This window comes from Erinaceus europaeus, chromosome 5 (assembly GCF_950295315.1).
Source record: "Erinaceus europaeus chromosome 5, mEriEur2.1, whole genome shotgun sequence".
Classification (NCBI taxonomy): Eukaryota; Metazoa; Chordata; class Mammalia; order Eulipotyphla; family Erinaceidae; genus Erinaceus; species Erinaceus europaeus.
The window spans coordinates 95,806,144-95,828,240 of record NC_080166.1 but is presented as its reverse complement, the minus strand read 5'-3'; the positions used below and the strand labels follow the sequence as shown (position 1 = coordinate 95,828,240).

Genomic DNA, 22,097 nt, shown 5'->3' with positions numbered 1-22,097 from the left:
GCCCCATGAGGAGCTGGCCAGTCTTGCAATGATGTGATTCCTCGCGCCCACCTTTGCTGCAGTTTTTATGAGATGTTTGTGAAATGACAGAGTGCGATCGAGAGTAACGCCAAGATAGACTGGCTGGGCTTCATGCCGGATTCTCGTATCGCCAAGCTGCACATTAAGCTCACGCGAGGCCGAGGCATGGTGTAGATGGAAAACAGATGATACCGTTTTTGCAGTGCTAGGGATTAGTCGCCATTTTTTACAGTAATCAGATATCAGAGACATGTCTTTCGTGAGTGTTTCCTCGAGGATGTCAAACTTTGATGCCTGAGTTGCACAGCAGATGTCATTGGCGTAGATGAACTTCCTTGAAGAAGTTTCTGGGAGGTCATTGATGTAAATATTAAATAGTGTAGGAGCCAGAACAGAGCCCTGAGGGAGGCCACTTGAGACAAGTCTCCATCTGCTAGACTTGTCACCCAGATGCACCCGGAATCTTCTGTTTTGGAGAAGAAACGATATAGTGTTGGCCACCCATGGAGGCAGGCATCTTGAGATCTTGACTAGGAGACCACGGTGCCAGACCGTGTCATAGGCTGCTGTGAGATCAAGAAAGACAGCACCCGTCTTTAAATTCTTCTGGAATCCATTTTCAATGTAAGTTGAGAGGGCCAGGGCTTGTTCGCAGGTAGATCTTCCTGGGCGGAAACCAGCCTGGGCGGGTGATAGGAATTTCTCTGTAAGATGAGAAATACGTTACAGAAGCAGCCTCTCAAGGAGTTTGTAACACACAGAGAGGAGAGAAATTGGTCTATAGCTGGTGGCCAGTGTTGGGTCTTTCTTTGGTTTCAAAACCGCTATAATCTTCGCACGACGCCAAACTTTGGGCATAGACTCAGATTCCAAGATGTGGGACAGGAATGAAGTGAGCCACTTCTTTGCCGCAGGACCCAGGTTAAGAATGAGTTCTGGGGTGATGTTATCATAGCCAGCAGCTGTTCCCGGTTTAACCCTCTTCAAAGCGTCTTCCAGTTCAGACAGTGTAAAGGGAGAGATTTTTGGAGATGGACAAGATAACCGGAAGTGGGATGACCATTCATGGGAAATTTCTCTTTTCCAGACTGGGTCGATCTTAGCACGTCCAACTTGAGTTAGGTGACTGGCCACTGAGTTTGGAGATATGGGAAGATGGGAGACAGGAGGGGGTTGGCTACCGGCACCCAGTCTGTGAAGAAGCTTCCAGGCCTTCCTACTTGAGTGGGTGAAGTTCAGACTTTCCGTGAGTTGTTGCCAGCGGGCTTGGCGTGCTGCATCCAGGGAGGAAATGAGATGGTCAGCCACATCTGGGTCGCCCGACTCATCGTACTCGCATTCAGTATCAAGACAAGGCGTATAGTTAGTTCAATCCCTGAACCACCATAAACCAGAGCTGAGCAGTGCTGTAGTAAAAAAAAAAAAAAAAAAAAAAAGAAAGAAAGAAAGAAAGAAAGAAAGAAAGAAAGAAAGAAAGAAAGAAAGAAATTAGTCTTATCTAGATTACTATATGTGGGTGGGAGTAGGTAGCATAATGGTTATTCAAAGAGACTCTCATGCCTGAGGCTCCAAAGTCCCAGGTTGAATCCATAAGTCAGAGCTGAGCAGTGCTCTGGTTAAACAAACAAACAAACAAACAAACAAAAAAGAGAATTCTAAAGCTTAGCAGTACCCTGGTATCTCGCTCTAGATCACTACATGTGTGACAGGAGGGATAATGTATCCATATACCTGTGGAAAGGCTGATTTCAAACACTCTCTATTAAAAATCATAGCATAATGAAAAACATTAAGTATTTTCTAGACTTCTCTTAATGGTTATGTGCATTGCCTGTCACCTACCATCTAATAATTGGAATTGCAATGATAGAAGAACAGGAGGCAGGAAGGAGATAACATAATGGTTATGCAAAAAGACTTAAATGTTGAGGCTCCTACCATAAACCAGAGCTGAACAATGCTCTGGAAAAAAAGAAGAAAAAGTAGGATAAGCAAAAATTGAGATTAAGGGGTAAGAAAATGGAATGAACAGAGTTTACATATATTTTTTTAGATTTAATTTTCAGATTATTGATTACTCAAATAGACTAGTTCCCCCATATGCAGCACATATGCAGAGTTGACAAATACTTTTTTATTTTTCTTTACAACTCAGCACACCCATTGTCACCTTTGTTCCACCTTCCCTCTGACAAACACCATAGTTTTTTACCAAATTTAAGAGACAGTCTCGTTACTCTTTCTTTTGCCAGTTCATTCACTTTAATCATATTGCACATGTGAGTGAACACATCCTGTGATTGCCTTTCACCTCGTATTTCAGTTAGCAGAATCACCTCCAGTTCAATCCATTTTGTTTCAAAGGACACAATCTCATCTTTTAAGTCATATTCTGAGTCATATTCTATTAGGTATATCCCTCATTACTTATTTATCCACTCATCTGTCTATGGGCATTTAGGCTGCTTTCATATTTTGGCTGTTGTAAATAGAGCAGCTACAAACATAGGGGTACATATATCTTTTTTTTTTTTTTTGCCTCCAGGGTTATCATGGGGCTCAGTGCCTGCACCACCAATCCAGTGCTCCCGGTGGCCATTTTTTTTCCATTTTGTTGTTGTTTGTTATTGTTGTTGGATAGGACAGAGAGAAATTGAAAGAGGAGAGGACGACACACAGGGCAGAGAGGGGGAAAGAAAGACAGACACCTGCAGACCTGCTTCACTGCTTGTGAAGAGACCCCCCAACCCCAGCAGGTGGGGAGAGCCAGGGCTGGAACCAGGATACTATGCACATCGCACCACATGCGCTTAACCAGCCCCCACATGTATCTTTTTGAGTTGATGTTCTCACTCCAAGTCATAGTTTACTGAATACTATATAAATAACCACCACATTTATATATTGAGATCCATAATAACAGATGAACAAACCTGATCCACCATTAGTCATTGTGCTATATGACAAATGAGAAAATGTAGATTAAAAAAAAAAGCCTCTCTATCACAACATAGAAAGTGATCTGGGGGGAGTCGGGCGGTGGCGCAGTGGGTTAAGCGCATGTGGCGCAAAGCGCAGGAACCGCGCGTAAGGATCCCGGTTCGAGCCCCCGGCTCCCCACCTGCAGGGGAGTCGCTTCACAGGCGGTGAAGCAGGTCTGCAGGTGTCTATCTTTCTCTCCCCTTCTCTGTCTTCCCCTCTGTCGTATGCGTTACATTGGTTTGTTCTAGCCCTCCCCAAACCAAGAGAATTGGATCAGTCCAATTAATTTCGCGGGCCTGCCCCAAGGAACCCTGAGGGAGGGTTCCTGAGTTCATGAGTCGGAGAGTTCCTGAGTTCCAGAGTAAGGGAGAGGGTTCCTGAGTTCGAGAGTGCCAGAGTTAGCCAGAGTTCCTGAGTTCCTGAGTTAGACAGAGTTCCTGAGTTCCAGAGTTCGAGAGTTTGAGGGTTACAGAGTAAGAGAGAGTTCCAGTGTGCCAGAGTTTCAGAGGGTTCCCGAGTACGAGAGTTCATGAGTTCGAGAGTAAGGGAGAGGGTTCCTGAGTTCGAGAGTGACAGAGTTCCTGATTTCCTGAGTTCGAGAGTGACAGAGTTCCGGAGTTCGGGAGTGCGAGGGTGCGAGAGTTTCTGAGTTCGAGAGTAAGGGAGAGTTCCTGAGTTCCAGAGTAAGGGAGAGGGTTCCTGAGTTCGAGAGTGCCAGAGTTAGCCAGAGTTCCTGAGTTCCTGAGTTAGACAGAGTTCCTGAGTTCCGGAGTTCGAGAGTGCGAGAGTGCGAGAGTTTCTGAGTTCGAGAGTAAGGGAGAGGGTTCCTGAGTTCCAGAGTAAAAGAGAGAGTGCTTGCGCCGCCGCAAAGAGACAGCAGAGTTCTGTTTGGTGATTAGTTTGTCTTAGTTTGTGAATCGTTGTTCCTGAATAAAGAAATACAGCTTCCCTGCCCAGCCACTGTCTCCGCGTCTCTGTTCACCACCGTGAAGCAAGCCAGCCCGGCTAGAGCCTCCGAAAATTTTAACAACAAATGGCGCCCACGTGGACCTGACCTGCGCATCTCTCAGATAAGTAAAGACAATTTGGCTACCTATGCACTATGGCCTTCTCTTCTGCTTGTGGAGAGATCTCCAAAGGCCTCTGCTCTTTCTTCACTAGACTGTTTTGCTGTTTCTGGAACATTTATGTCTGGACCACTCTGTGGTTTCCACTCTCTCGGGCGAACTCAGAACAGCCAGCGGGAATAGCCAGCGGGCGGGAGGCGAGGCGCAGAGCTGCTGTTTCCACCTGGTGGAACAGCCAGCCAGCCGGCTGCGCCCAGACAACCCCACGCACTGCGTCTGCAACCCCGCAGCCCGCAGGAGGCCTACGCCACCATGCAAGAGCCCGATGCCAGCACGCTAGAGCCCGATGCCAACATGCTGGAGCCCGATGCCAACATGCTGGAGCCTGAGGCCAACATGCTGGAGCCCGATGCCAACATGCTGGAGCCTGAGGCCAACATGCTGGAGCCCGAGGCCAACATGCAAGAGCCTGAGGCCAGCCCACAGGAGCCGGCTCTCCACCGCGTGGCGCAGGGCACTGGACGCGTGATCCCTCCACACTGCTCGGCCACTGCGAACAGGGCAGCAGACATGGCAGGGCCATGGGGCAGGGCCGCGGCGTTCTATCATGGCCGCCACCCCTGGGCACCTAGGCTCACGCCTTCTACAAAGATGGCCTGCCTGCCCTCTTTCTATGAATTCTGGAACCATCCCGGGCCTCCCGGACCCCCGGGCTCCCTGCCAAAACTGGGCACACGAGATCTCCAGCCGCCGGTCCGGTCTGAAGACAGACAAGCTGGAGTACGCAGAGATTTGTGCAGAGATCGCAACCTGCAATTCCTAGAAGTGGAGCTGCGCGGGAAGCCACCTCCGGATGGTGAACCCCCCCCCCCCAACAACTAAGACAATATAGATTTAAATTCGTGTTTAAAATGACATGTCTTCGTAACAAAGGTTTCTCTCCTCGTGTATTAATGACTATGTTTATGTGTATGTTTAAAGTTTGGTAAACAGTAGCTTTAAGGCTAAATTCTTACTAGTCAAAGATAAATGAAAAAGGTTTTCAACGTAATTCTCATAAAGATAAAAATTAACTTACATTTAAAGTCTGAGGTAAAAATTAGTTAACAATCAATATATTTCAACTAAGTTGGTCTAAACAAAAGGTTAAATAGACTTGTTGATATGTAAAACACTACCTTCTCTATTAGAAATGGTAGATCGCACAATGGCTATGCTAATTATTCTCATGCCTGAGGTTTCCTCTCCGGCCCACACCTAGGGTGTGTCTCCATCTTGAATGGGTGTGACAAAAGGTTAAAAGACGTTGTTGATATGTAAAAGTCTCAAATTCCTTCTCTATTAGAAACGTTGGATCCTGCAGTAGATATGCTAATAACAAGTTTTGTTTCATAGTAAGTAAGTTGCAGCCAGCTGCCTGTGGGACCCTAGGCCGTTCCCCGCCCCCATGCAATTGCCCGTCGAGGCAAGTAGCCCCCCAGAGGCAAGAAATTTTTTTTTTTTTCAGATATGGCCCCCTCAGGCCTTCCCTTGGCAACATGCTGGTTTTTGTTATATATGTTTCTGTTCACCCCACACCCTTGATACTATAGTCATTTAGTTAAAAAGAAAAGGGGGAATTGTCGTATGCGTTACATTGGTTTGTTCTAGCCCTTCCCAAACCAAGAGAATTGGATCAGTCCAATTAATTTCGCGGGCCTGCTTGGCCCCGCCCCAAGGAACCCTGAGGGAGGGTTCCTGAGTTCATGAGTCGGAGAGTTCCTGAGTTCCAGAGTAAGGGAGAGGGTTCCTGAGTTCGAGAGTGCCAGAGTTAGCCAGAGTTCCTGAGTTCCTGAGTTAGACAGAGTTCCTGAGTTCCAGAGTTCGAGAGTTTGAGGGTTACAGAGTAAGAGAGAGTTCCAGTGTGCCAGAGTTTCAGAGGGTTCCCGAGTACGAGAGTTCATGAGTTCGAGAGTAAGGGAGAGGGTTCCTGAGTTCGAGAGTGACAGAGTTCCTGATTTCCTGAGTTCGAGAGTGACAGAGTTCCGGAGTTCCTGAGTTCGAGAGTAAGAGAGTGCTTGTGCCACCGCAATGAGACAGCAGAGTTCTGTTTGGTGATTAGTTTGTCTTAGTTTATGAATCGTTGTTCCTGAATAAAGAAATACAGCTTCCCTGCCCAGCCGTTGTCTCCACGTCTCTGTTACCCGCCGTGAAGCCAACCTGCCCAGCTAGAGCCTACGAATTTTAACAACACCCCTCCTCTCTCCATTTCTCTCTGTCCTATCCAACAACGAATTGCGTCAACAAGGGCAATAATAATAACCACAACGAAGCTACAAGGGCAACAAAAGGGGGGGGGTAAATGGCCTCCAGGAGCGGTGGATTCATGGTGCAGGCACCGAGCCCAGCAATAACCCTGGAGGAGGAAAAAATAAATAAATAAATATGTGCCTCTGGCAGAGGAGCTAAAAGCAAATGTGGAAACTGACAACCAACAAAGGAAAACAGCTTATCCTCCACAGACATAAAAATCTTACTTGGAAATCTTATCACACAGAATTTCTTTGATGTCAGTTTAAAATCAAGGGCATCTCTATGCCTGCTAAATAACCAGGAATTTTCCATCTTCACAAATTATTATAAGTCTCTTCTGTAAGACAAGTGAAGTTCAGGACACTGGGGGGGGTGATAGCTCACCCACTAGAGGGCACACTTTACCAGGCTTGAGGATCTAGGTTCAAGCCCTCAGCCACCACCTGGGAGCACCTGCGCAGGGGAAGCTTCACAAGCAGTGAAGCAGTACTGTGATGTCTCTCTTTTCTTCTTCTCTTTTTCTCTCGCCCTCTATCTTAAAAAAAAAAAGTCAGTCAAGAGTAGAATTGTGCAGGCATATAACCACATATTTTAAAAATAAGACAACAGCTACATAGTAGTAGAACCAAAACTAACTCAACTGTGTTACAAACTTCTCCCTGCTTTAATGTAACTTATAAAACAACTGTAATGGCTTATTATAGTATAGTTGTTATTTATTTTAGATAGAGACAGAGAGAAAATGAAAGAGACCATGGCAACCAACACTGAAGCTTCTTTTAGTGCAGTAGAAGACAGGCATGAACCTGGTCATATGCATGGTAAAACATCACACTAAGTCACCTATTTCACCAGCTTTAACATATAGTTGTTTAAGAAAGATAGAGGGAATTCTGGGCCAGAGGCATCTTGGGAGTCAGTCTGAGCTCCTGAAAGGAGTAATAGGTAAGTCAGAGAAGTATGGGCTACCTTGTAATGCTACTTCACTGTTGGGGGAGACAAATGCAACATCTCTTTTAAGTCCCAATCACATTTAGCATAAGTGAGAAATCTGGTGAAAGCAAAAGTTTGTAAAGATGACCTGGAAGATAGCTCAGCAGATAAGTTGCATGCCTTACCATGCATGACCAGGGTCCAACCCCTGACACTATCTGGGAGCATCATAGATAACACCAAGGGAGCATCATAGACAACACCACCCCATGGATGGTGGAACAGTTCTTCAGTGTCTCTCTTGTCTGTCTCTCTCCCTTTTTTCCTCATTATTTTTGTCTCTAACTATATATAGTGAAAAAAAAGGGGGCCAGGGAATCTGTTTAAGGCATCCCACATATGCAAGACCCTATTCCCAAACACCACATCTCAACAAATGTTTGGCAGCCTAAGAGGTGGCATATAGTGGTTAGAATGCTGAATTTGTAAGCATGAGGTCCTGAGTTTGATCCCTAGCATAAATATAAAAAAAAGAAAGAATAAGAGGGGAAAAAATTATCTCTGGGGACTTGTCTGTAGTGCAGTCAGTTGAGTGCACATGTTACAATGCCCAAGGACCCAAGTTCAAGCTCCCAGTCCCCCCACTGCAGGGAAGAATCTTCACAAGCTTCACAAACAGTGAAGCAGTGCTGCAAATCTCTCTCTTTTTCTCTCCTCTATATCTCCCTTTCATCTCAGTTTCTCTGTGTCTCTATCAAATAAATAAATAATTTAAATGATCACTGGCAGTAGTGTAGCCATGCAGACATCAAGGCCTAGCAATACTCCATAGTGGCAAACTAACAAAAAACACTGACTTCAATCACTTTCTTATGAAGACATATACAACAACAGATTGCAATTTCTTATTAATAGCTGTTTCCAAGGGGCCCAGTGGCACACCTGGTTGAAATCACACATTACAGTGTGCAAGGACCTGTGTTTTAGCCCCCAGTTCCCATCTGCAGGGGGAAGCTTCATAAGCAGTGAAATAGTGCTCCAGGTATCTCTTTTTCTCTCTCCTCTTCATTTCTCTGTCTCTATCCCAAATAAATATCTGTCTCCAAGATTGTCTCAGGAATACTATTTTTCCTTTTCTATTATTATCATGTTTTGTCATCACCAAGATGTCACCATTCACAACTGACATTTTCCCCTCATATATAAAGAGGGAGGGTAGGAGAGAGGAAAAATACTGCAACACTAAAGATTCCTCTAATATGGTGGGGGCGGGAACCGGGATCCTTACTCTGGTCCTTGCTCTTCACGCCACGTGCGCTTAACCCTCTGTACTACCGCCTGACCCCCAAAATTCTACTTTTAACTGTCTGGCTCTTCCACTTTCCTCCTCCTATTACCTCCTTTAAGAACAGTTCAGCTTCATTTCCTATCTACAGACACACCTCTTTCCAAGACTACCAATTTGTCTTTGAGATAGTATTCAGCCTTTGATTTCTCAAAACTAAACCTAATAGGTGCTTATAAAGATGCCCTCCTCAGCCTTCCTCCTTCCCTTCCTTCCTTCCAGCATTCCACAAATACATACAAACACCTATAGCTACCCATATACTTAGAACTCCTTATGAAACCAAACCATATTTATGAGTGAAATATAAAGAAATCTAGACACTGCCAGAAGTGTGTGTGTGTGTGTGTGTCGGGGGGGGGGGGTGTCTAGCAGGTTGCAAACTGGAGAGGCTGCCCCAAGTCATTGGGGTTTGGTGCGTCAATGCTAATGATTCCACAGCTCCCGATGGCTTTTTCTTTTCTTCTTTTCTTTTTTTATAGCAACAGAGAGAAATAGGGAAGGAGAGAGCTAAAGAGAAAGAGAGACACCTGCAGCACTGCTTGTGAAGTTCCACCCCTCAGGACAAGAGGACCAGGGACTTGAACCCAGGCCTTTATGTGTGATGATGTGCGCAGTCTTGGGTGTACCACCAGCTGGCTGTGGAATTTCCAGTCTTGGAGAAACAGTTCTCTGAGCCTGGTTCTTCTGATATGATCATGCTTAGTTCATGCTAAGCAGTTTTCTGTGATTACATCCTTCTCTCCTAGGTTTCTCCAATTGAAAAAAAAATGAAAGCTTGTGTTCTGAAAATACATGCTAGCATCATTTTATTATCTCCATGGCAAAAATGAGTCTCTCAAGTTTGTAACCTTTTTCTGGATAGTTTTATCTTATTAGCCCCCAAGAACTAATGCAGGGCAAGAATGGATTTCGTTTCAAGAGCACAGCTAAACACCGGCATTCAGATTCTGTGGAGGTACCTGACTTTTTATTAATTTGTATTATCATTATTTATTTGAGACAGCCAGAAATTGAGAGGAAGGGGGAGGTAGAGACAGAGAGATACCTGTAGTTCTGCTTCACCACTCACAAAGCTTTTCCCCTGCAGGTGGGGACCATGAGGAGCTTGAACCTGGGTCAACCAAGGTTCACCACCAAGTACAACCACCACCTGGTTCCTGGGACCTAGTTTGTAAGTGATAAAGGATATGTTTTAAATTGTGATTATTACTATTTGTTGCTGATAAATCCCAGGCCCCAAGACTGTATCCTAGGAAACATCTTCCTTGGATAAGCTATTTGTTTCTGCAAGTTGCATTTCAAAGTTCAGATAGAATTGAAGAATTGGGGGGATGGGGAGAAATGATGATGAGATTTGGAAATTTATCATATTGTGATTTTTATAAGTGAATTCAAAACAGTGATTATTATTATTATTACTCTTATTATTACCAGGGTTTCACTTCAGTAAAAGCTGGGTTTTTCAGATAGACAGAAAGAGAGAGAGAGAATAGTATCAAATCTTCCATGAATGTTCTAGTGGGGTGGGTGCCTCATAGTACTCACAGCAAAGCAGGCCCACTATCCAGGTTAGCTATTATGCCAAGCCAGTCAATATTTTTGAAACTCTGCCTTGAGTATTAGATAAAATACTTTCAGCTCAGGCCTGTGTTCTGCTTTGTCAAGTGCACAACAGAGAGGCTACCATCTCCCACTGCCCTACTCCTCACAGGCCCTTGTCTGTGAGAGGCTGTGTGTGCTCCCAGATAACTTTTCATTGTGTCAGACACCAGGACTCCTCCATGTTTCACCCCTTTCGAAGACAATTCCTTGGCTCCTTTTCTGGGTGGCTCACACAACAATTCCCCAAGGGCTACTAAGTCAACCTTAAGTCCTCCTGCATTTTCCTTGTTTGGCGATCATAATAGAGGCTGCCATAGGGACAACAGCTGCCTTTTAGTTGAGGTCTCTATACCTATCTACCTATCTACCTATCTATCTATCTATCTATCTACATGCTTCTGCCAGTATATCACCTGGCCATTTGTATGGAGTATTTCTTCTCAAGATTATGAAGGGGGTGCCACTAATGTTGGTGTCAGAAGAGACTAGGGTTCTCTCTTCTTTTCTTCTGTTTAGTTGATTGTGGGGTGGGGAAGGGGAAGAGGGGAGGGGAGGAGCTTTTATTATTTATTATATTTATTTATTTATTTTGTAGATAGAGACAGAAACAGAGAAGGCAGGAAGGCAGAGAAGCAGACAAATTGAAAGAGACGACAGCACCAAAGCTTCCTTCAGTGCAGTGGGGTCCAGACTTGAACCGGCCATGCTCATGGCAAAGCAGTGCACTGTTCAAGTGAGCTATTTCACTGACCCCTCTACTGTTTTTGGTTTTGTTTTTTGTTTGTTTGGTTGGTTTTTGTTCTGTTTTAACCAGAACACTGCTCAATTTTGGCTTACGGTGGTGCTGGGGATTGAATTTGGAATCCTTGGTGCTTCAGCCATGGAATTTTCTTCGTATAACCATCATGCTTCTGTGAGTAGGTTTAGACTTAGACTCAATAAGTTCAGCAAGCAAGTAGAAAGGCCAAAAGAAGAACCATAAAGTACCCAATGAAATATTTACTACTTAGGTCTAGATACCTTCCTCTCCTACTCCTTACTTCACTCCTCTCAATCACTTTAAGTCTAACCTTTTTAGATAAAGTAAGGACTAAAAAACTGGATAAGGGCAAGAGACTGGCACACTTTAATGATGGCCTTTTTGGTCAATACCAGGCCACCTCATCATCTGGGGCTCTAGTCAAGGAATCTACGTAGGTATAACGGGCCTAGTTCTCTAATAGATTCCTCTCTCCACCGTCACTGGTAACTTCCATCAGAAATGCCATTAAAAGCCCTCTTGTGGGCCTCTCCAGGACCCTGCCCTCACTGCAGAGAAGCAATAGTAGGGACTGCCCCACTCTCCAAAGGGAAGCTGGGTCAGCCTACTATGCCACTTGAAGAAACCTGAACCTGAAAATGAGTGGAGCCTAGAATGACCATGAACTGCAAGCTTAAACTGACAGGGACTCAGAGGATGCACAGGCTCCTGTGCTAACTATGAATAGACGTAGGCCCTTCAGTCAGATTGATGGGGATTACAGTTACTGGTATTTACATATTTCCCTCATATTTGGGAGCTACTCTTTGCCCTAATCCAGCTTTCTGGTCTTATTCTCAACTCTGATACCATTTTCCCAGACAATACTTTTAGTCCAACTGCATGTTAGCTATCAGGCTTAGGCAAAAATTAGTAAGATCATGGGCCCCCTTGGAATAAATCTAAAATAGACCTCCTAGCTTCTTTCCATAGAAAACCACTAGTTTCACTTGCTCTGTCCCTACTTTTGGGTTTCTATTTATTGAAATTTTTGCTTTATATATTACCATCTTTCAGCCACCAAGTTGTGATGCTACCATAACACCATCCTAATCTCCACTGGCAGACAACCTCACCAATGTATACCAGAACTTCACCTCTCCAGAGCGCTACCCAACTAGAGAAAGAAATAGTTTGGGGGTATGGATCGACTTGCCAACATCCGTGTTCAGCAGAGAAGCCAGAACTTCCACCTTCTGCACTCCATAAAGAACTTTGGTCCAGACTCCCAGAGAGGAGTACAGAGGAGATGGGACACCTGCAGACCTGCTTCACCGCTTGTAAAATGACTCCCCTGCAGGTGGGGAGCCAGGGCTCAAACCCTGATCCTTAAGCTGGTCCTTGTGCTTTGCGCCACCTGCGCTTAACCTGCTGCACTACAGCCCGACTCCCGCTATACTTTTTCTAATAGCTATCTTTTTGTCTATGCAGTTCTATTGTTTTATTTTTCATTTAATATTTCACTGTAAGTATTGCCTCTTGTCACAAAATTTTCATCATCTTTTTTTAAACATTTTTTTCCATGATTGCTTAAAGTCCGGTCCTTTGGTTAGCTCATGATTTAGCTATTCCTTTACTGAAGGGCACTCAGGTTATTTTCAAATTTTGTTAAAAATCATGGTAGTGACTGTCTCTGTGCAAAAGCTTTTTATGCACTTCATGTTATATTACATGAAATATTCCCCACAGGGGAATTGCTGTTTCAAAGAGTGTGGATGTGATTAATCTTAATCTTTTCAATGTTAATTTGTCCTTAAATTCTTGCAGATGTACAGTTCTTTTTCTATGGCCCTGTAATGCTATCAGTGCCAAAAACTGAAAGCAATTTCATATTTTATCTGATATATAACAATTTAGTGGTAAAACTCAAGTAGAACTAATGTGAAATCTTTTATAGACTTTATTTTCCTACATAGTGTGAATACTTAAATACTAATGTATTTGACTAAAGAGGCATTATGTCAGAATCTACTCAGAGTGTTAATCATGCAACATTTACTTTTAGAGATCCCCAAGTATAGGCTGGGCGGTGATGCATCTGTTTAAGCGCACACGTTACCATGCGTAAGGACCAGGACTCAAGCCTCTATTCCCTACCTGCTGGGGGACACTTCAAAAGCTGTGAAGCAGGTATGCAGGTGTCTACCTTTCTCTTTCCCTTTTTCTCCACCCCCCCCAATTTCTCTCTGTCTTATAGAGAGAAAAGAAAAAGGTCACTGGGAGCAGTGGATTTGTAGTGCAGGCACAGAGCTCCAATGCCAGTACTAGTGGCAATAAAATAAAAAATCCCCAAACATCTTACAAGACATTTCAGACTTCAGGATTTCTAGTGAGGACTAGGAAACTTTACCAGTAGGTTCAAGAATGCATTGGATATTGCCCAGGAGGTGGCACAGTGGGTAGAGCACTGAACTTGCAAACAAAAGATTCAGAGTTGAATCCCTGAACTTATGCCTGAGTGATGCTTTCTCTCTCTGTTTCATAAAATTAATATGAGCTCCAGTGATAATTCTGGTGGCAAAATAAATCCTTATTATTGCCACCAGGGTTACTGCTTTGGTGTCTGCATTGCTTCCATTGCTCCAATGGACTTTTCCTTTTTATTTATGTATTTATTGGGGGGTTAATGAATTACAACACATTTGTCTATAAACATGCATATGTAAGATTTCCCAGTTCTGCATAACCAATGTCTGCTACACATTCTTAATCATCTCCCCCCCACTAAGGTCCCCAAGGTCCATCTCCCCCAGCCCCTATTCCATTCTGTTGAGAGAGAAAATCCATCATCCAGAAATGGGAGTGGTTGCATGTGTGTAGGTGGGGCCTTGGCTTTAAAGGGGTGAACCTTTGGGGCTCACTCTCTTTCCCAGGACCACCATGTGACCAGCAATCCTGTGAATCCCTTTCTCTCTCTCTTTCATGCCCTAACATGCTTCCTAATAAAAGTTTAATTTACCTGAATGATCATGTTCTTTTTTCCAAGTTACTAGGAAACATGTTAAGGCATGAGAGAGAGCGAGAGAGAGAGAGAGAGAAATGGATTCACTTACAGGCTTGGTGGTCGCAGGTAGTCCCAGGAAAGACAGAGTGAGTCCAGAAGGTTCACCTCTTTAAAGCCAAAGGCCACCTACACCTGCAACCACTCCCATTTCTGGGTGGTGCCTTCTCTCCCTCAACAATTCCCTCCCCAGAGTCCTTTGCTTTGGCACAGTACACCAACCCCAGTCCAAGTTTCATCCTGTGTTCTCCCTTTCTGTCTTCCAAGTTCCTCCTACATGTGAAGTCATCCCATATTCATCCCCCTCTTCCTGACCTATCCCACCCAACACTTTTCCTTCTACTTCCAGCCAAAGGGAGGAAAAGATCAAGATTTTAGAGTTTCTGTTCTGATGTCTAGGTCATTGATAACTGGCCTTAAATCTCTAACACTGGTCATGTTGCTCAGTTCTTTCTGCCCTCACATTTCCTGTATGTTTGTTCCTTTTGTTGCTTCTATTGCTCCGATGGTCTCTTTTTTTCTTTTATAAAGTCAGAAATAAAGTTTTACCCATTTACCCCAAGAACAGCTCAGGAGACTTGAGAAAGGCAGGAAGTGAAGCAGTTTATTCAATTCTGCAGAATCCAGTGCTAGCCTAACCTGGGTCCTCAGCCCCCCACGCCCACCCCATCCCCGAGACCACAGCCAAGTATTTTATTCCTTAATGCAGGTATGAAACTGCCCTGTTCTCTGTGGATTGGATACACAGATTCACAGTCTTAACACGATTGGCTAAGAGAAGAGGGGGAGGTTGGTAAGTGGATGGGGAGAGGAAGAACTCTTTCTTTTCAAGGGTAGGGGCCTGATTTGGCTTACATGACTCTCTTCACATAGTTGTGTGGAATTTTTTTAGCAGATGGGTTTCTCAGATAGGCAGTCATTAGGTACTCAGACAGAAACTTTTTCCTGGAAGGTACCTGGGGGATGGGACAGGTGAAATACTAAGATAACACAAGTCCTATTCTAATTATATATATATCAAAACAATCTTCTCTTCTTACATAAAGGATGAGAGATAAGGAGGGAGGGTGAGACAGTCTTGCTCTACCACCTGTCTCTTTCCCTCTCTATCTCCTCTCCCCACTTAATTTCTCTCTGTCTCTATCCAATAATAAATAATTAAATATTTATGGAGAAATTAAAAAAAATATATGGGGGGCCGGGCTGTAGTGCAGCGGGGTAAGTGCACATGTTGCAAAGTGCAAGGACAGGTGTAAGGATCCTTTGAGCCCCTGGCTCCCCACCTGTAGGGGGTCGCTTCACAAGCAGTGAAGCAGGTCTGCAGGTGTCTGTCTTTCTCTCCCTCTCTATCTTCCCGTCCTCTCTTGATTCTCTCTGTCCTATCCAACAACAATGACAGCAATAACAACAACGATAAACACTAAGGACATCAAAAGGGGAAAAATACAGACTCCAGGAGCATTGGATTCGTAGTGCAGGCACCAAGCACCAGCAATAACCCTGGAGACTAGGTGGGGGGAAAGAGAGAGAAGATAGAAAGGGGGAAACATGGGGGTCGGGCCGTAGTGCAGCAGGTTAAGTGCACATGGTGCAAAGTGCAAGAACCAGCGTAAGGATCCTTGTTGGAGTCCCCAGCTCCCCACCTTCAGGGGGGTAGCTTCACAAGCAGTGAAGTAGGTCTGCAGGTGTCTGTCTTTCTCTCCCACCTCTCTGTCTTCCCCTCCTCTCTAGATTTCTCTCTGAACTAGCTATCCAACAACAAGGACATCAATAACAACAACAATAATATCTAAAACAATGATAAAAAAAAACCAACAAGGGCAACAAAAGGGAAAAAAATAGCCTCCAGGAGCAGTAGATTCACAGTGTAGGTACCGAGCCCCAGCAACAACCCTGGTGGAAAAAAAAAAAAAAAGAAAGAAAGAGAAAGATAGAGAGATACCTGCAGTCCTGTTTCATTGCTTGTGAAGCTTCCCTCCTGCAGATAAGGACCCTATGCTTGAGTACAAAGTCCTTGTGCATGGTAATAGGTAAACTCATCCCGTTGTGCCACTCACCAGGCCCCTCTGGCTGTAAATTTCAGTGTGAAAAATTCCTCAATCAAGAATTATGTCACAGGGGGCCAGTAAGTGCACATAGTAGTACCAAGAGCAAGGACCACTGCAAGGATCTCCACCTTCATAAAGGTTACTTCACAAGCAGTAAAGTAGGTCTGCAGGTATCTACTGTTCTCTCTCCCTTTCTATCTTCCCCTCCCCTCTCAATTTCTCTGTCCTATCAAAAAAAAAAAAAAAAAAAGCCACAGGAGCAGTGGATTCCTAGTGCAGGCAACAAGCCCCAGCAATAACTCCAGAGGCAATATATATATATGTCACAGATGAATGTATTAATTCTCAGAATACATATTGAGTCCCTACTATGCATTATGCTATTGTAGCGACAGTGATGTAAACACAACATTTTAGTTTCTGCCTTTTGGTTTCTGATTCAGAGCCTGCACTTAAGGTCTACTGCTGGTTATATTCTAGTGAAATGATGATTTTCAGCACTGGGAGTTTTCAGTTCTGAATTTGGTCATCTTTTGATTAAAAAATACATTACTGGGGGGTGGGGGTGGGGGTGGGCGGTAGTGCAGTGGGTTAAGTGCATATGACGCAAAGCATATGTGCTGTCAGGCAGCCCCCCTGCTCTGCTCCATCCTCCATTGCTGATACTATGGCCTATTTACATAATCATTGTTTTGCCTGAGACCCGCCCTGCCTACAGGGTATTAATTAACCTCACCAGTTAAAACCTTCACAACAGTTGCTATGGAAGCTTTCTACCTTCCCGCTTTTTCCTTTTCTCCACCCCCTTTCCTAGCAATTTCCTTTTCCGACTTGCCACTTCTGGTTCAAAATACATAAAAGCATTGTCTCTGCTCAATAAAGACACATTGCATTCCTGATCGGCCACAAGTTCTTGGTTCCTCTCCCGGGTGGCTCCACTTGAGTTCTCTCCAACCCAGAGAGCTCATGCCTGGGAAGAAACACCCTCACACTAGCCCAGCACCCCACAAGGATCCTGGTTGAGCCTCCGGCTCCCCACCTGTAGGGGTTATCAGTTCACAAGCAGTGAAACAGATCTGCAGGTGTCTTTCTCTCCCCCTCTGTTTTCCCCTCCTCTCTCGATTTCTCTCTGTCCTACCCAACAACAATGGCAGCAATAACAACAATAATAACGACAAACAAAAAGGGCTACAAAAGGCAAAAAATAGCCTCCAGGAGCAGTGGATTCATAGTGCAGGCACCGAGCCCCAGCGACAAGCCAGGAGGAAAAAAAAACCATTATTGGGAGGTTGGGCACACACCTTCCCATGTGTCATGGGGACTGTTGAGTCCCAGCTCCACATTGATTACATTAGGATTTGGAAGCTCCAGGAATTGTGGAACAGCGCTGTGGTGTTTCTCCTGCCTCTCCCATTTCTGTTTGTCTTCCTACCTAAAATAAAAAGAATGGACAAAAAACAAAATACATTGTTGTATGTTGCAATACAACAAAATGTAGTCTGCAGAACCAGGAACCAAATGTATTATTTATGTAAGTAGATCAGTTCTTATAGTCTCTGCCAATTCATTCAGTTGAGCAATTAAAAAACATCACAGTGTCTTGGGCTTGGAAGTGTCTTCAGTTAAGATAACAGTTTTAACTTCTTTACTGATGGAAAAAAAGGAAGTGACCTACTTATATTTAGTGATGACTTTGCTTTATTGAGAGATCAAAGACAAGGCCTCAGATCGCTTGTTTGCCTCCTTTGCTCATAGTCTTTTTTTTTTTTTTTTTTAGTAATTTTTTTAAGGATGCATTTATTCATGAGAAAGATAGGAGAAGAGAGAGAAAGAACCAGACATCACTCTGGCACATGTGCTGCCAGGGATCGAACTCAGGACCTCATGGTTGAGAATCCAATGCATTATCCATTGTGCCACCTCACGGACCACGGCTCACAGTCTTTGTGGTTTCCTACTTTTCTGAGCCAAGGCCTGGGTCTCAGCAGAGATGCTGCACTAAAATTTAGAGACTGCTGCAAACGGGAGTGCTTTGTTTAACCAGAAATCATGATGTGATCAAAGACTGAGGATACTTCAGCTCTAATCCTGGCCGAGTCACTAAAGAAAAGCCATTTGACCTGGGCTCTAAATTCCTTGTCTTTCAAATGAAGGACTAGACTACTGGTGAGAATATTTGCATAGCAGTTTGAGCCCTTTAAGATACACATTTCTAAAGAGATTTACCCAGTGACTGAATAAAGACCTATAAAATGTTATTTTATCCTTATCTACACCATTTCATGAACATCGGTGCCATTTTACAGAAGAAATTGACACAATTCCCAAGGTGATACGGAAGTAGGCTAAGAACCCGGGATCCTTTGCTAGAGATTACAACCTTTGTACCTCTAAAACAATTACAAGTAGGACTCGCTATATATCTAGAATGACGGACACAAACAGAACAGCCTGAAAGGAGATGCGAATATTTTATATGAGAGAGCGAGAGAAAGAGAGACAGAGAATGGAATGCATGAATCTTTGGCAAAAGGCAGCTTTTCAGATGGGGAGGTTGAGGAAAAGTTTGAGAGTCCTTGAAGGTCAAGCTAAGCTAAGGGAAGGTCTTGATCCGCAGTAGCATGCTGCTTACAAAGTGTTTTATTACTAGGATGCTTGGGGGAGATGGGGCTGGAGCTTCGAGACCACTTCGATGGCTGACCTAGGAGTAAGGTGTTCGTAGCTAACAATGTTCACGGTACGTGCAAACTCATTGTCTTCTCAAGGCGCTTGAGGTTTGCTTTTTTAAATCAGCTACTGGGAGGACCAAGGGATCCCTTAAGCATTAAATCCGGCTTCGTCATGTTTTCTGAGCGTGGAATGCAGATGTCACCAAGTCTCCTGAGCCAGTGTTCCATTTCCTTCCAACGAGGGGCGACAATCCCAGCCATGCAGATGGGGTATCTGCGTGCCCAACAGCAGACCGTGCTTTGGGGCCCGAGCCACGGCCCCAAAAGCCACGGGGTCGGGACCCAAGTCCTCCAGGTCCCTGCGGGAGGAGGCTGGACAGCCCAGGGCGGCCGGGACCAGACGCACGGCTCTGAACGGAGACGGCGGCCACAGCCAGCACCCAGCATGGCTAGGGGCGCCGGAACCCCACCGCGGGACGAGCGCCCGGCCGGCCGCGCCTGAGTGCGGGGCGCCCGGGGAAGCCCGCGCGCAGAGGCGGCCCGCGAGCGACCTGGCCGCGGTGCCCAGCGCGCCGGCTGCGTTTGAAGTCGCGGGCGCGGCCGCTGGTTGGCGGGCGCGGGTCACGTGCGCCGGCCGGAGTTTCCCCGACAGCTGGAGGCTGCGTGGGATCCGGCGGCGGCTCCGAGCTCCGCGGCGCGGCCTGCCCGCCCCTCCCGCCTGCCCGCGCCCCCGCCCGCTTCCGCCCGGCTGCTTCGCCTCGGTATTGACAAACAGCGCGGCCGCGGCGGCGACTCTCGGGTGCAGCGCTAGCCGAGCCATGGGAGACAAGAAGAGCCCCACCAGGTAAGCGCGCCCGGGGTCGGCGCGGGCCGTGCGGGCGGGCCTCTCGCGAGCGTTGGCGCGTGAGGGGCCGGCGCCGGCCGCCCACAATGGAGCCGCGATGGCGGCGGCCGTAGCCCCGGGGGTCGGAGCCTCCCCCTCGGCGACCTCCCCTCCTGCTCGGTGTCCGAGAGCGGGGCTGCGGGGCCCGCGGGGCTGGGGGCGCGCGGTCGGGGTGGGGGCGGCGGCGAGGCCCGGGCGCGGCCTGCCGATGACCCCGCGGCGTGTCCGGGTTGTGTCCTGCAGGCCGAAGCGGCAGCCGAAGCCGTCCTCGGAGGAGGGCTACTGGGACTGCAGCGTCTGCACCTTCCGGAACAGCGCCGAGGCCTTCAAGTGCATGATGTGCGATGTGCGGAAGGGCACCTCCACCCGGTGAGTCCCGGGCCTGCCCGGCGGCTCCCGCCCCCGCCCGGGACCCGGCTAGCCGGCGGGAGGAGGCGGGACGGAGGGGTGGCCGCGGCCGGAGCGGGGTCAGCGCGGTGGCCGCCGCCGGCCGGGCCCAGGCTCGCGGTCAGGGGCCACTGCATAGATCGCAACGCGCTGCCGAGAGAGAAGAAATGATTCCGGGGATGTATCCTGAGCTGCTGCGATTTCATGCGTGTCGCGGTGGTAATGCCACCCTGCAACACGCACACGCACATCCCCCGTGCAAGCATGTTGGCTGCATTGTTGCGCTAGTGTGTAGGAATTAAGGGGGGAAAAACAAACCGTGAGAACCTCTTCAGGAGCAAACATTGTTATTTTGCTCTTCAAAATAAAAGTATTTGATCATAGAACACACCGGCGACTTAATTTCCTTTGCGATGATATGGGCGTTTGGAGGGGTCACATCAAGGTTTTGCATAGTGTTTTTTTTATTCCAGTGGCCTAATGTTTTGTAAATATGTAGTTGGAGGTGAGCCCAGTTGCAGGGACACATTTGTACTCAAAAGTAAGTGAATATGTTTGAATTGGTTAAATGGCAACCTATTAATTAGACTATACAAATGAGATCGAATGATCTCTCGTTTTCTGTAAGCTTACAGTGTAATTTGGTCATTTAAAACACCAGTTATGTGAGTTAAATGGGTAATGGAAATCCAGCAAATTCAGTCAGTGACTTTCTTGACCTGCCAGCCCTTGAAGTTGTTTGCTTTTATAGGATTGTGGATGTGTAACTTATGCATTATAATCTTGGGATTATATCTAATATTTAGATAGTTATATTTCAGTAGTGCATATGGTTTGATTATTAGATTTGTTAGTAATAAAAGCCGGAACATACTTGTTTTTAAAAAGACCTACATAATAGTGACATTAGATTTAAGTATTCAGTAGAAGTTAGATTTCAAAAAATGCTTCATCCAGATTTTAAGACATGATTAACAGCATTCCATTATATTTTTTCTCCTTAAATGTAGAGACAGTGTAGATTTTAAAGATTTCCTTAGTGTGATTAGCTGCTTTTGACCTTTTTGTATGTTCGGTTTCCACTTACATTGGATAAAGTGTATTGGACACATTTCATGACATCCTTTAAAACTCAAACTGTCAGACATCTACTAAATTCAAGAAATATGAAAACATCAGGAAAAGTACCTATTTGCTAAAATATCGTAGCTATTTTTGGACCCGCTATTTAAGTATTTTTGAAAAGTAGTATCTTTTCATATGCTTATGTTTATATAAGGTTGGATTTGATTTAGTTTATATTTGCAAACCAGTATCAGTACGTTGTGCTTCTTTAAATGCTCAATAAGCAATTTTCAAGAAATTTGGTTTTCTGGGGTAGGAACTCTCTGCTAAGATATTGTTGCCTTTTTGTTATTCCCTCTATTTTCTTGTAGCCCTAGCAAAATACTGAACCGAGAAGAGCCTGTATGTTTATTTGCAGGGGCAGCAAGGAAGGGGGGAAGCTGGTGTCCTACTTCACAGCCAGTCTTGGGATTAGAGGAGCCCTGAGAAATAGAGTAGGTGGTGACAGCTCAGAAGAGAAGAAACAGGCCGAATACCTGGCACCTGGAAGAAGAAGGAATGTAGTGCCCAGGGGAGTTGGCCCAGAACAGAGAAGTGGGCCTCATTAAGAGGCTTGGGGCCCATGTTGGGCCTCTTGACTTTCTTTCTTTATTTATTTTTTACCAATACATCTGAGCTCTTGTAGATCCAATTTTTAGTGGTGGAAACATTACTTGAGGAGGACTCAGAGAAGCATTGTCATTTGGATTGAAATTGAAGAGGCTCTGGGCAACTCACCAGAAGTCTAAGGAACACTCTGTTCCTCAAAGTAAGTGTTCTACACTAAGACCCTCTTGGCTTCTTCCTTCCCCTCTGTGAATTGTCTCACCTATTTTGATTTTGGCCCACCAGTTAAATCTAAGAGCTCTAAATTTCTCTGTTGCCTGTTTATTTTCCTACTACTGCTTCTGAAAATCAGAGTGGACTGTATGTTTGGATAGAATAATGGAATGGGGTATTA

General features: G+C 45.5%; 1 protein-coding gene across 9 annotated transcripts in view; it reads left to right on the top strand.

Moving 5' to 3' along the window:
- The first annotated feature begins 19,000 nt into the window (after nt 1–19,000).
- YAF2 (YY1 associated factor 2) overlaps nt 19,001–22,097 on the top strand; it is a 96,438-nt gene continuing 93,341 nt past the window's right edge. The window contains exons 1-2 of one of the 9 annotated variants that reach the window (XM_007531149.3): nt 19,001–19,606; nt 19,889–20,014. In XM_007531149.3, the coding sequence (XP_007531211.1) occupies nt 19,581–19,606; nt 19,889–20,014 (152 nt within the window). In that variant the 5' untranslated portion in view covers nt 19,001–19,580. Of the gene's footprint in view, nt 19,607–19,628; nt 20,015–21,773; nt 21,906–22,097 lie in introns of those variants that run through there. The other 8 variants (XM_060191563.1, XM_007531150.3, XM_060191565.1 and 5 more) reach the window with 8 other exon arrangements.